Source organism: Eucalyptus grandis, chromosome 5 (genome assembly GCF_016545825.1).
Source record: "Eucalyptus grandis isolate ANBG69807.140 chromosome 5, ASM1654582v1, whole genome shotgun sequence".
NCBI classification, from domain to species: Eukaryota; Viridiplantae; Streptophyta; class Magnoliopsida; order Myrtales; family Myrtaceae; genus Eucalyptus; species Eucalyptus grandis.
This window is the reverse complement of record NC_052616.1, coordinates 24662145-24677600: the sequence shown is the minus strand read 5'-3', so window position 1 is coordinate 24677600 and position 15456 is coordinate 24662145. Positions and strand designations below refer to the sequence as shown.

General features: G+C 35.6%; 1 protein-coding gene across 1 annotated transcript; it reads left to right on the top strand.

Moving 5' to 3' along the window:
* Positions 1–319: 319 nt before the first annotated feature.
* Positions 320–2551, top strand: LOC104444609 (probable BOI-related E3 ubiquitin-protein ligase 3). Its single transcript, XM_010058318.3, has 3 exons — positions 320–1042; positions 1172–1592; positions 1837–2551. The coding sequence occupies exons 1-3, from the start codon at positions 987–989 to the stop codon at positions 2278–2280; spliced, it is 921 nt and encodes a 306-aa protein (XP_010056620.1). The 5' UTR covers positions 320–986; the 3' UTR covers positions 2281–2551.
* Positions 2552–15456: the final 12905 nt, after the last annotated feature.

Genomic DNA, 15456 nt, shown 5'->3' with positions numbered 1-15456 from the left:
AAAATCTAGTTTGGGAGGCGAGTGCAATCCCTTACTAGGGAGGCGACAAGTCAGTAATGAGAGTGACAGATCCAGCCATCTCTCCTTTGAACATCATCGAAGCAAGCGAACTGGGATCGAATTCAATCGCATCCACGCCTTGTCCGATCTCACTTAGCATGCGGCACCACGACAGCTTTGTCTACCCCCATGAAAAATTGTACCCCCACCCAACAGGGGGCATGGAGCGAATCCTTCCCGTTAGGGTTTTTCCTAAGGGGCCCACGAGGTGTTAAAAAATGAAGTGCCGTGCATTTATTTGAATTCTAATGCACTTGCTGAGGGTGGGATTTTGAGATATGGACATCACCTTTCTTCCCATGCTGCCCTTCCTTTCCTTCGAGAGAGAGAGAGAGAGAGGTGATCAATGGCCGCATCATTAGCTCCATCTCCCAAAGCTTTGCGAGAATTTCGAGGGTTTCTCCTCCTCCATCGGCAGCTTGAATCGGCTGCTCCGATGGAAAGTTTTAATTCTTTTCTGATGGAGGACCAGATCTGGTCCGATGGAAAGTTTTAATTTTTTTCTGATGGAGGACCAGATCTGGCCTTCGACGACGCGGGGTCCGCCTGCGGAGCAGCTATCCCCGGAGGGGGCGGCGGCGGCGTCTCCCGGCGGTGACGGCGGTGGTGTGGAGATGCAGGGCGTACGGCGCGAGGCGGAGGAGGAGGAGATCGGGGTTGCCGCAGCCGCTGCTGCCGCCGTGCCGCCACCTGTGCCTGCCCACGGCGTGCGTGCCGAGCCACCCCGACTGCCCGGCGGTCACCGCGCGCCTGCCCGTGACAACGTCGGTCGTCGTCGCAACGGTCGGAAACGCGCCTAATAAAAACCCAAACCTCCCTCGCCCACACCACACGCGCTCTCACTCTCTCTTCTTCATGCTCTTCGTCTGAAACTCCCTCTCCCTCTCCCTCTCCCTCTCCCTCTCTCTAAAAGCGAAGCGACTCTCATGGCGGTCGAAGCTCGGCGCGCCGCTCCTTTTCCCGCTCGGATGATCGTGAACAGGTACTCTGTCGAACTTCATTCGCGGGTCTCTGTTCGATTTTGAATATCGTGAGCTATTTGGGTTATTTCTCTCTCTCTCTCTCTGCTTTTCTTTCGAGCTTAGTTCCAATCGATTCGGTTCTTTTGCAGATTCTTCGGGAATTCAATCGCGACGAGGAAGTACTGTTGCGCGATCCGCTCCTACCCCACCCATGCGGAGGACTTCATCCCTCTGCCGTCGACGGAGACGGAGACACCCGACCCGATCTCGCGTCCATCTCGCCGCCGCCTGAAATTTCGCGTCGTCCCGGAGTTCAGCACAGCGAAATCGTCCGTGAAATCCGACAGCGGATCGACCAGCGACTACAACGCCGCCGTCTCTGTCCCCAGGAGCCACCGCAAGCGGTCCAGAGACGACGCGATCGGCGACGACCACTTGAACGGCGATGGCTTCCCGGCGAGTCGCAATCCTCCTCACAAGATGAGCAAGGCGTCGCCGTTTCTGGGGCACGAGGTGGGGTTCGAGATCCAAGGTCGCGAATCGAAGATCGACTGTTTGATTTCGCAACATGTAAGACCCTTTTTCTCCTTTCCTATTTCAATAATTTTATTTTTTGATGGTTTGATTAGGGTTCTTACACTTGTTCTGGGATTTCAAGAAAAAAAACCCAGAAAACATTAACAATGTCGGCTCTGTTCCCGGCGAAGAAATATTAAATTTTCACGAATTGCGTCAAGAAATTACTTATTGTTGAAAGGGAAATAGGAAAATTAGAAATTTCCTGACAACTTTCCTGTTCTGGACGTGTCTGCAGACACAGGCATTCGCGAGAAAACTGAAGGAGAAAGACAGAGAAATCCAGAGAATCGGGAAGTTGAACGGTCTGCTCCAAGAGAAACTGAAGATCCTGGCGATGGAGAGCCAGATGTGGCGGGGCCTCGCACAGGACAACGAGTTCGAAGCCGACTCCCTCCGCTCCACCCTCCAGCGCGTCCTCTCCCGCGGCGGCGGCGGGGTCGACGACGCGGAGTCCTGCTGCGGGAGCAACGGTCCCGGGACGGCGGCCGCGGAAGGCGGCGACGCGGAGGCGGAATCGACGAGACGGCAGCCGCGACGACGATGCGGGCGGTGCGGGAAGTGGGAGGTGGGGGCGGTGCTGCTGCCGCGCAGCACCTGTGCCTGCGCACGGCGGCGCGCGGGCCCGGCCACCGCGACTGAGCTGCGTGCGGCGAGGCTGTCACGGCGAGAGTGCTCCTGAGTCTGTCGTCGTCGTCGTCGTAACGATCGGAAGCGCAGTGGGCGGGAAATATAAAAGGGAGGGAAATCCGGGGCGAAAAGGGGAAAAAGGAAAGAATTAGAGGGGAGGAAAGAAATAGTCCTCTTTTTGGTTTTTGTTTTTGGATATAAGGAGATTCTTTGATATATTTCCTGTTGGAGAATAACGGGTAAAAAACCATCGAGAGGGATGGTTTTTCCAACTTTTTGTGTAAATACTGATACATAATAAATGCTCTCTTTTTTCTTTTTAATTACTGCGTTCCTATATTTTCGTCTTTTGGAAACTTTTAATTGATGATGTGCAAATTGTTGCTTCTTAATTCCCTTTTCAATTTCCTTATTGTGCTCGAATATGAACATTGTTCTAACAAAACGCCCATCAACATTGATATATAATTTCAAATCTCTTTCTTTTTTTTCTTTTTGTGATTTAGACTCCAAAAAAACTAGAGAAAAATATTCCCTTTTACTATGTTATTCTTCAATTTCATGTTAGGTCATCGACATTCTAGAGATAATGACCCGAATACACAAATAAAATGTCTAAAAGATTGTGATTTTCTGTTGAGTGGTTACATTTAATAATGATTATCTTAATAATTTTCTGAATGGCATAGTAAATTGTGTTCTTGAATTCACGGAAACATGGGTAAGTAGTCCCATAAATCAAGAATATGAAGAAGAGCTTTTCCATCATTTTTCTTCTTCTTCTCCATTTATTTTTTTTCATTTTTTCTCATCGTATGAAATGATCGAGACACATGGACGTTAGACACTTTCTCTGCACCAATTCCCCCCCTCCTTTTACTTTTTCCATTTTTCCCTCACAATTTCTAAGCTCGTGTAATATAAATGTCAATACGTAAATCTTTCACCCCTCCCTCACTCTCTCAATTTTTGTGGTAACTCTCGACCATAACATTAGAATAAATAAAGTGATAAAACTATAATTGCTTTCCTCAACAAAATAAATAGGGGAAAATAACACAAATAATTTGTAAATTTAACGTGATTTATCAACTTTTAATTTGTTAAATGTAGTCTATAAATTCTAATTCAATATACAATGCCGTTCATGAACTTTTAATTTGTTCAATGTGATCCATAAACTTTTGATACATGTTTAATCTAGTTTTAGAACTATATGAAAATGTCTAATATTATCCATATACTTAAACTAATTGAAGGATAACATTAAACATTTGTATACAATCTATGAACTAACTTGTATGTGAACAAAACAGTAAATCTGCTACCTTACCTGTACTTAAAGGAATATGAATACATTCCTATACGTACATCTATATTGACAATTTCTTTATAATAATATTGAATTTTTATTTTGGTTGGGGACTATAATTCCCATTGTTCCGGTGAATCTCGTTGATCAACTATCAAAGTGTCTGTCGGAATTGGTGGGTCAACAGGCCATTGAGATTTTTGTTTGACATGCATGTGCCAATAAGCTAAATACAGAAAAAAAAAAAAAGCAAAAGAAATACATTCTATATCTTGAAAGCACATATACAGTGTGCTAGTTGTAAATAATATTATAAGAAATGTTTCTCAATTTTGATTTTTAATTAATTTTTGTTGGGTGTGGGGTCAGAGAGAGCGACATGATTCTGCTCTAAGACGCTTTCCATGTTTGCGGGAATGGGATTGAACACAAAATCATGCCTTTTTACCTTCCTATCATGTTTCGGTTTTAGCTTAATACGACTGATAATGATGACGATAACGACGTTTTGTAGCCATTTACATGATAAGAATGACAAGTTTTGAACTTTATCAATTTCAATCATTATGTATTTGATTTATATAGCAACAATGGAATATTAAGCAACATTCACATCCAATGATGTATGATAATATAGAATGGCATCAGCATCAGTTAACATAAATAATATGAAAATCACTTAAAATAAATGAGAATTTGATAAGATAAGAAACGTTAAATATGCGTGCATAATTTTATTTTATTTTTTGATTTAATTTCAGTGAAGAGAAATAATAGAGACATTCTGGAAGAAATTAGATTGATGGACATGCCGATAATTATGAATATGAGCAATTTATAGATTATGCTTTTTTTTTCCCCTAGCTTAATTGATAGAATAGACATAAAGATTAAAGCCCGATATGCATCCAAACCCAATTGCAATTAACATTAATTAATTATTTAAGTAATTAATTAATTATTGATGATGATATCTTGTACAAGTTGTTATCTTGGTCTCCAGGCCGTTTGCTAAGCACTACTAATTCTTGGATCTTGATCTTATTTTTTGGAAATGACCCGAAAAAAATAAATTGTTAGCAATAGATGAACCTAAATAAAAAATAATTAAATAATTTGGATAACCATGAAAATTAACTAAAATTGGTACTTGAAATCACATTAGCAAGCGCCAAGGTGTGATACAATATATGGTGATTGCCAAATATTGTTGCTTTGTTTTCCGACCTATTTTTTATTTTAAAAACTTGCTACCTCAGACAAATTTCTTCAAGTGTCGTGATGTGTTGGGTCACGCATGCGGTTTTGAGAGATAATCAAATGTTCAAAATTGGATATTCAATTTTGGCTGTCCCATGGTTAAATAATTACATTTTGCACTCACCTTCCTTATGATATCTTCAACTCCCTTGTCTCGCGAGTCATGCAACTTTTTATAGTAATTATTACATAAAATACTTTCACTTTTATTAAAGGATAAATCCATCGGGTTTGATGAGACATCACTTCAAATGATGATATATATCTTTTACGTTATATAAAAGGTTCCTTTAAGATTTTCCTAGCAAAGAGAAATAAGTTATAGATGATGATTAACTTGATAGACTTCACATTAAGAACAGGACTCGACTTTGCTTAGGTACTTTTGTTCTTTTGATAACATGAGATATTCAAACTTTTGAATTCATCTTAATTTTTGTGCACGCATGCAAGCCTCCCCATCCATGTGCATCGATTGAGTATAACAAGGCTTCCATTCACGAAATTATGGAGGACAACTCCCAAAGTCACTCTCAAGTATGGAGCTACTTTGACCTATGGAATTTGTTGGATCAAAGACCAAGCAATTACCTATTCGATCAATCCTTTAGACTATATTTGGTAGTTATGATAAAAGTTGGAATATATTAAGTTATATCCTATGTTGTGTTTGGTTCTTGTTGTGTTTGGTTCTTGCGTAAGATAAGATATAAGCAAGATATAATTAGAATAAAAATATCACATGAGGAAGGTGGGATAAAGGTATATAGGATTTTTTTATATTTATAATATAAAATTTATTTTTCTTGTATAGAAAACTTTTAAATTAAATAAATTAATAAAAATTAAATACAAAATATATTGTGATTCTAATATATATATAAAAAATAAGATTTAAAATAATGGACAATTTTCGTTTTCATCTATTCCTATTTTTATTTATATATTTGATTTTTATAATATATTTTTGTATATATATACATTTTGTATCTTTGTTTATTATATAGTTTACAGTTTATTAAGAAGTGACGGAAGGGAATAACAAAGAAATTAAGAAAGAAAAAATAATTTAAAATATGAGTAAATGAAAATGAAGTAGAAGAATCATGATTTGAAATGAACAAATTCAAACTTGAAAATGATCTTCCTAATCTTCTTCATCTCCCTCTCTTCTATATCTCCGATTATAAAGCTTCACAACTCCTCCATAACGTTTTGGTTAAAGTCCACAAAAGTGGCAAAAAAAAAAATGATACTTCTTCTTTTCTATAGCTTTGTGGTTGACATTGAAGCTTTACAAAAGTGGTGAAAAGTTAAAACACTATACTTTTCAGAATCGAGAACATGAATAATCACATTTTGTCCCTTTTATTAGATTTGGCTTTCGCACTAGTCTACCCATCAATGTCCTTGTTGCTCGTTTACATTTCTTGTCATAGTCAAACCTATGGTTTTGGAATGCTGCAATGAGCCTCTTTTTGTTAAAGATGTAGATCATACTATAATTATGAATTAATTGATAGAGGTTATCTTCATTTGCGCATATACGATTTCTTTAGTAGCAAACTATGAGAAATTCTTACCATCTCCGTTTATGCATTTTAGGGTCATTTACACCAATATGCCATTCATACCAAATAATTAATATGATATGATGTGAAAATATCTAATTTTATTATTGCGATTTATCAAACAGTGGATATGAAACAACAAATCATTGGTTTTTATATTCTATCATATCCAATCTTATAATGATTAGAAATTTAAACAACATATGCATCCCTAGGGTAAAACAAGCTATCAAATAACTGAAAAGTACCTAATAATGAACCAAGTCATGATCATCTAAAGGGATAGTCTTAAACAGTTTGACATGCTTCAATAATGCAAGGCGATGATGGTAAGGTGCATCATGTCTCAATGTGATCGTACGACATATGAAGCAAAGCGAAAGCTACATAATCATCAAGCCTCAAAAGCGATTTGAATGAACAAACGAGATCGACCCTGATAAGAAACGATGGCATAGGTCAGATAGAGTCCGTGAAATCGTTTAAATTAAAGCTAAGCATGAAAATCAAGAATGGTCGACCATTGACTTTCGGTGCCCCATACTTCGTCCCATTGAATTGCCTTCTCCAAGAGCCAAACAATAAGAAAGATCCAAGAGAAATAGATAATAGGGCCACCCCTATATTGTAAAAATTACCAAAAAAAAACTCCTTAACTTACTAAAATTGTATAAATTTTAGCCGATTGGTATTGGCATTGACTCTTTTTTTTTAAATGGTAATTTTTTGAGCGTTTTACAATTTTTTTCTTTTATTCTTTTTATTTATTCAATTTTTTTTCCTCCACTTAAGGCCAGTGAGGGCTCGCCTAGTGCTGGCAAGGGGGTCCAGGGCCCTCTCTCGACTGACCCTTGCCGGCCCTAAATGAAGGAAAAAAATAAAGTGGAAAAAAATCAGCATGTTAATAAAATATTATTTTAAAAAGTGCATGTCATCATAAATAATGCCACCTCAATCAATCATGCCACATAAAAAAAAAAAAATTGGTAAAGGTAATAAAATGCCACATAAAATTTTCTCCCATAAATTTTGCTTTGTGCAATGAAAGATGATGTGTTGTCACAACAGCTGTTTTGCTTATAAGTGAATAACATTCAATCACTTCAATCAATCAATACTTTTATCTTTTTTAAGATCGTGATAAAGTAATCAAAGTTATTAGCCACCCTAATGTCTCTTTTCACTTTGGTCGTGTCTCAACACCCACTTTTGCATTCATCAAAGAATGCGGAAGGCGCAAAAATAAGATTAATGAAAATGTTCCTTTTTTTAATGACTTTGATAGCGTGAATAGAATATAGTCTAATTGAGAACATCTATTTTGAAAAGAATAATTTAATGACTTGCAGTTGCAATTGCGATGATAACCATGTTGGTGGTGCTATCGTTGTTGGCGGGGTCATTTTCATGCTTTGTTTTTAAAGAGTAGGCACACCATGTGAGTTGAAAGGGCAATCTTCTTAGATTTAGGACAAGACACCTTTTCTTCATATCCCACCTAATTTTTTAAATTAAATTCCCCCTTTTTCAAAAAAAAAAAAAGTGATTTGTCAGTGAGAATAAATCATATTATCCCCTTTGTCACTTTGGGCTAAAACCAATCAAATTTGTAATACTATATGTTGATTTTTGGGCAGATTTCCCACTGATAAAGAACAAGGGTATGACTATTATTTATGCTTGTCAAGTACATCCTCGCTTATATAAACGCGTGGCAAGCACATGTGGTGCTTATCCACCAGACATCATTTACATTATTGAAATGGGTTCGCCAGTGAGATTCATTATGATTTCGTGAATTTATTCCACCGACAAAATTGACTTACATTTTATGAAACAGTTGATGTGTTTTGATTTGAAATTTTGAAATGGGATCATGAATAAAATTCAGTTTTATTTCGTGAATTCACATCGCCGATTGACTAACATTTTATGAAACAATTGACATTTTTTTTATTTGAAAATTTGAAATGGAGTCACGAATAAGATTTTATTTTTATTTTGTGAATTCATTTCACCAATAGAATTGACTAACATTTTATAAAACAGTTGATGTGTTTTGATTTGAAACATGATGGTATGAGACGTGTTCGGATGAGTACGAGCTCTTAAATGATTTTCAATAATTTCAAATATAGGGGGGGTGTCGAGACTAATTTCAACGGACAATATAAACACGATTCTTCCTTGGAATATGTAGTTAGTCCAATAATTCAAATTTCACCATCCTATCATCTCCATAGTCGAGATTACCGAGATCACAGCTTACTTTTTTTGTTTTTTTAACTGTGCAATTCATTTTATGTAATTAATGTTTTCAATTATCAAAACACATAGTTTATAAAATCAATCAAGTCTCACAAGACAAGCCCTCCAAATGGAACATTTCTTTGTTTTGTTTTAATTGCACATCATTCGTCTTCTTAAATATACACAAAAGTGGGTGTTTCCAGAAATAATCAAGGCGAAAGAGACCGCAAGGCCGGCTAACTTTGCTAACCTCAACCTATATATTTAAAAAAGAGAAATCATTGATTGATTGAAATGATTTAAGGTAATATTATTCACAAAGCAAAACAACTATCGTGACGACAAACGCCATCTTTCATTGCGCAAAGCAAACCCAAAGACAAGCACTTCATGAAAAGTACGTGCACGACACCCGTCGAACGCTAAGTCATGACATAACCTTTCTGATCCTATCATTAGTTTAATTAGATATCTTGTGGCATGATAGAGAAAGAATATAAACAAGGGAAACTCTAGTGTGGACCTATCGTCTTTAAAATAAAAAAAAAATTAAAAAAAAAAAAAACATTAGTGTGGACCATAAGATCAATGGTGGATGATTCATTGGTTTTGCACTTAACCCTATTCTAAACGATTGTCCACTCCTCGTTTGGCCTATGCCATCATTTCTTATTAGGATTGGTATTGGTGTTAATTTAAATTGTTTCTAAGGCATAATGACTCTGTAGCTTTCACTTGATTTCGTATATCACATCGAGACATTTCACTTACCATCTCTTTACATCATCGAAGTACATCAAACTAGTTAAAATTATATCTCATTATTTATTTCTTTTAAACCATATACGAGTTCGAATAGTTAGTTGCTCGATTTTGATCCACTCCATGTTAAAATAAAACAGCTCCCACCCAAGAAAAACAAGAGGACTCACCTTTCATACTTCCGTCTCCAGAATTCTTATTATACTCGATCGATGCACTTGAATGAGGCAACCTGCATGCATGTGTAGAAATTAAGCAAGTTGAAAAGTTAGGATGTCTCGTTATAATTTCTTTCTTATTTTCCTGGAAAAGTCTCGAAGGAAAGATAAGTTTTATCAATTGAAGTGACGTTTTGTCATGTCTCGTGGATGCATCCATCAAGAAGGGTGAAAGCATCTTATGTAACTCGCGTGACTTGAACTAAAGAACTTGATATTCTCATAAAGAGAGCGACCGCAAAATTTGAATATTATTTGATAAGATGGCCAAAATTGACAATTCATTTTGGAGCATCTTCTGATTTTATCTCGAAACGGCATGCATGACAAGTCACATCACAGCACTCGAAGAAAGGTACTAAAAATAATATCAAAAATTGGAAAACTAAAACAATAATTTCTCGCCTTATATTGTTGACTCCAGGTTGGCCTTTTCTTAAACAACCACCATCAATTGCATCACGCCTTGGTGCTTGTTGATGTAACTTCAAGTACCAATTTTAATTTAACTTCCAATAGTTATCCAAATTATTTAAATTCAATTATTCAGATGGTGGTTGGAAATCATGTGCGTTTTTTTTTTTTTTTTGGTAAAAGAACCATCATGTGCGTTGAGGTACACAAATTCGTTTAGCCCTCACTTCCGAAGATTAATTTATCATCACTTGGAATTATAATTTTATTTAATCTTTGTTTATTCGAGCATATTGTATACATAATCATAGTAATAGTGATCCGCACTCTCATCAATCTAATTTCTTCTAGAATGTCTATACTGTTTTTCTTGGGTGAAATAAAAAATCTTTAAAATTTTATGCGTGCGCATGGGATGTTTCTTAATATTGTTAACTCTCATTTCAACATTCAATTTAGTTGACGTCTTAATTGATTTGATAGACAAAAGTAAAACGAATAAAATAAATTCTTATTGGGGTTGATCTTTTTTGTTTGTTCAAATTGCTTATAAGGCATGATGATTATATAGCTTTGACTTAGCTTCCTATGTCGTAAGATCACAATGAATGCAACTTGGTATCGCTTTACATTATTAGAGCTATCTCCTATAAATGATAATGACTTGATTCATTTATTGATTTTTTTTTATCTGATAGCTTGTTTATCTAAAAGGGATCGCCTAATTAGTTCATTGCTTGGTGTATGAACCAACAAATTCCACATTCAAATAACTGAGACTCCCACCAAAGAGTAACTTTGGGAGTCACCCTCCATACTCTCATGAAATATATTACACTTGATCGATGCACGTGAATCGGGCAATTTGCGTACATATATAGAAAATGGGTGATTTGAAAAGTCTGAATACCTCATGTTATTAGTAGGGGTGTGCAACGGAAACCTCCCGAACCGGGACCGGACCAGCCGGTTTTAGGCGATTCCCACAGTCGGCGGTCCGGTTCCCAATTCCTAATCTTGGAACTGGTGGCCGGTTGGCCTGGTTCCCAATTTCAAGGTGGGAACTGGACCGACCGGACCGGAACAAATTTTATATAATATATAAACACATATAATATATTAATATTATATATGAAACTTATTGCAATTGGAATTGCGATGTAACAACCTCTTATGTGGTCAAGAGACCACCAAAGCTCTTGTTGTTACTCTTTATTTATAGAGAAACTTACTTGTTAGTTTTATAGAGATTGTCTATAAAATTTAAGCCAAGCACAACCTTTAATCACGTTGTTCATGGCTTTTATGTTTAAAATTAAACGTGAAACACATAAACTGTGATTGATATTCACACAAGTAAAGTTTGAATATTTTGCACGTGAAAACATGTGTGAGTAGTTTTATTAAATTGTCCTAGGATCATTCTTTAAATTGGATTGATCGGTTCAAAGTGCCGATTATGTTGGACCGGACTGGACCGGACCAGAACCGATGGTCCAGTCTAGTTCCCAGTCCTAGGACCAAATGGTCCGGTCCATGGTTCCCAAAATTAGGAACCAATTTTCCCAATTCGATTCTCGATTCCACCTTGGAACCTAACTGAACCGGGAACCGATCACTCCTAGTTATTAGAAAGGGAAAAAAAAAAAATACTCGAGCAAGGTGAGTCCCTTCTCACTGCAAGCCTTAGTAGGTTAATCACTAGCTATAATTTCTTTGCTCCTTTTTTTTTCAAAAGAATCTTAAAGAAACCACTCTTTATAACATAAAATAAAAATAAAAAAAACAGTTACGTCATTTGAAGTGACACCTCATCAAACCTCATCGATTTTTCCTTCAATAAAAATGAAATAATTGCATATAACAATTACTATAACGAGTTGCGTGACTTAAGACTAGGGAAGTTGACGGATCTAATAAGAAGGGCGGCTGGAAATTTTGAATATTCTATAATGGCTAAAAATATAATTCATTCTCTTAAAATGGCATGCATGACACAACACGACGACTTGCAAAGATTTTAAGCTGTTCGGGACGGCCAGTTTTGTAAATTAAAAACCCTTGTTAGAAAACCAAGCCACAAATTTTGGCTTAGAAAGGGTAAACAAATGTTATAAGAAAAAATGGAAAAACTACAAAAACCTCTCGCCCTTAGATTGTTGACTCCAGGTTGGCCATTTTCTTAAATAACGACAACCATGGATTGCATCACATCTGGTGCTTCTTGACGTGATTTCAAGTACCGATTTTAATTTAATTTATATAGTTATCCAAATTATTTATAAAAAAAAATCAATTCTTCAGATGGTGGGTGCAGCCATCATATGAACTGAGGTACACAAATGTCGTTTAGCCCTCGTTTCCAAAGATTGATATGTCATTACTATGAATTATCACTTTTTTAATTAATTTTTTTTCTATTGTTAATGATCTTCTTCTTTTTTTCTCTTCTTGGCGGCAAAGGGTTGTTCTCAAAAATAATATCAAGATCCGTGAATTAGTGCCTAGTAAACGGGGTGGAGACCCTGCTAACAAATAAATAAATAAATTAATAAAAGATATCATTGTTCGAGCTTTTTTAAATGTTAATTGCGATTACTTGTAGTTATAATTATCAGCATGCCATCAATCGAATATATTTCAGAATGTCTCTACCATTAATTCTTTTTTTTCTGATATAATATTTCTTATTTTCATCAACTCTCATTTCAACGCAAGGAAGAACTTCAAAGAGAAGAGAGAAGGGGGAGTTTGATTTGTCAAGTCAACGTTCAATTTGGTTGACATTTCGATTAATTTGACTTCTTCTTCGTATGGTTGTTATTTCTAGTCATAGAACGAATCACAGACATATTCTTTTATATATATAACATTTCCAGCTAAAATTGGCATAACACAGTTAAAGGACCTTTTTACATCAATCTTAATAGTCATAAAGAAACGAGAAATTTCTTTCTTGGTCTATCTAAAATGTTAACACATACTGATCAAATTAGTAGTATTCAAAGTTTCCCGTTCTTACCGCATAAATGGTTGCAAAATTAAACCAGAAAAAAAATAAAAAAATAAAAAAGGTCGCAAAAGGTCACTAGTACAATCATACGTCATTCATGTAATTATTGCCAAATATTTTAGCCTTGCTCTGTATATCAAACACGTAATGGTCGAAATTGATAAAGTTCAAAGTTTGCCGTTCTTACCATATAAATGGCCGCAAATGATCGTCGTATTAAGGTTTATATGTGAAGCTCCTATTTCTGATTTTAAGTTTGATACAGTTAAGGTTGTTCAACCACCTTGGATATTCAGTCTGAGAAATTGGGACAGAAGGTTGCGTTTTATTTTTTAAATTCAGAAAAATATTTGAGATTTATTAATTTATTTAATTCTTCGGGGTGAGATTAGGTTATAGCTGAGAATATATATATATATATACATACATACATACATACATACATACATATATATAGCAAGAGAGACAGAGAGGCCTCTTAGTTGTATTAGGGGAATTGAGATCATCGTTCTAACGATAATTGTTAAGAAAAGTTTGTATTTTGATAATTTTTCCAATCTAAATATTTCCAATGTCAACTTAAAAGGAAGTAAATTACTTCAACATGTTTTAAGACTTCACAAAATCAAAGCCGCACTTTTAGCGTTCACAAAAATTACTATAAGCATTATTCGTGAGAAGGTCTCTAGAATAAAATTTGTCAAAATGGATCAATTTGAATGAAGATGTGTGTGAAAGCCAACAATGCAAAAATTGCCCATACTTGCAAAATAACTTGAAATTTACGGGTCCTAAATATTTAATAATCAAGAAAGTGGTTTGTATGTCGATTGCATGGTTGATGTGAAAAACAAATTCAGATATATCGCATCCTTAATTCCATGTGTAAAGGCCTATTTGGTTAAGCTATTTGGAAAAAGTAAAAATGTATATATTTTTGGTTATCTATCACAAATATTGATCTAGATTATATATATATATATAGGATATGTAAATTTACACAAATAAAATTCAAATTATACAAAAAATTGGACCTTAATTAAGAAAAAGTCAAAATGTGTCTATTACGAATGATTTGAAAGGTTGTAATTGTATTATAACATCAAAGCATGAGAAATTTCAAGGCAACAAAGAAAAAGAAAAGGCAGGAATGGTTGGAGAGAAGTGTCTAATTTCATGTCAAGTAATTACAATTTTAATCATGCTCTTTTCCTTTCTTTCTTTTTTGGAAAAATTCAAATAAAAGTTTGAAATATCATCATTTTCTCAAATGAGGGTTCAAATAGATCTTACTTCAAATAAGAGCCCGAAGTTCAAATAAGAGCTTGAAGTAGCCAAATCATCTCAAATAAAATTCTAAAGTGATCAAATCATTTTCAAATAAGAGCCTTTGGTTGACGATAGTGATTATTTCGACCATCGGAGAAAGGATATTTTGGTAAAAAAAAAAAGTAACCATATGTTTTTTTTTTTAAATTCTCTTGTTTTGACTTTTCCTTTTCTTTTTCTCCTTTTTTTTTTTTTCTCTTTCCTCCCTAGGCCATCGATGGTGATGGCTGGTGGAGGTCGCTTGCCTGCATTTGATGAGGATAGCCCTTGCTAGATTCACCAAGGGGGAAAGGATGCCCTCACTTGCCAACGTCCAAGAGGGCAACCCGCCCTCGCCAGCCCAAGCAAAGGCGACCCTTGTCCAACGCCAACAAGGGTTGCCCTTGCCTGAAGTCTAGTGACGGCCGCCATGGCCGGCGGAAGGAGGGGGACAAAAGGGACAAAAAAAAATAGAAGAAGAAAAAAAACAAAAATGCAAATAAAAAGAAATAAACAAAAAAAATTCTAAAAATAAAAGGCAAAAATATCGTTTGGTTTGGGAGGTTAGGCTTTTAAAAAAAAAAAATTGATATGGTCACTTCAAGCTTTAATTTGAAATTTTCCCTTTATTTTTCCTTTTATATGCTTTATCCTTGAAAAAGAAAAAGTGATGGCAAGAGAACTTTATATTCTTAGTATCTTGATGGAATACGTGGCCGTTGGCCGTTTCTATGAACTAATAACAATTGAATATCCCATTTAGAAAATTATGGAGATAATGATAAAAAAAAAGGTCATAACTTATTGTAAAATCACCATTGTCAGATATTTTATTTGTAAACTCAAGTGACTACTCCTTATAATTTCACGATGATGACCTAGCTAATCAAAAAATTGAAGAATAATAGAACGAAGAAGATTATTTTCCTCTAAGTTTTGACATGACCCGAAAAATGAAGAGATTTGATATTATACATCGATGTGGACGGAGGTTTTGTATAACATTCAATATTCAAGCATGATTAAAAGGGGATTAAAAATGCAACAATTTCTGCATCATGTATCTGACCGAAAAAAAAAATAAAGGTTTACAAAAGACAAAAATATAGGAACACTGTGA

What these genes read in the sequence shown, in the direction of transcription:
- LOC104444609 (XM_010058318.3), top strand. Translation starts at nt 987, where the DNA reads ATGGCGGTCGAAGCTCGGCGCGCCGCTCCTTTTCCCGCTCGGATGATC. An exon ending in GCTCGGATGATCGTGAACAG is followed by an intron (nt 1,043 to 1,171) that starts GTACTCTGTCGA and finishes GTTCTTTTGCAG; the next exon opens with ATTCTTCGGGAATTCAATCG. An exon ending in ACTGTTTGATTTCGCAACAT is followed by an intron (nt 1,593 to 1,836) that starts GTAAGACCCTTT and finishes ACGTGTCTGCAG; the next exon opens with ACACAGGCATTCGCGAGAAA.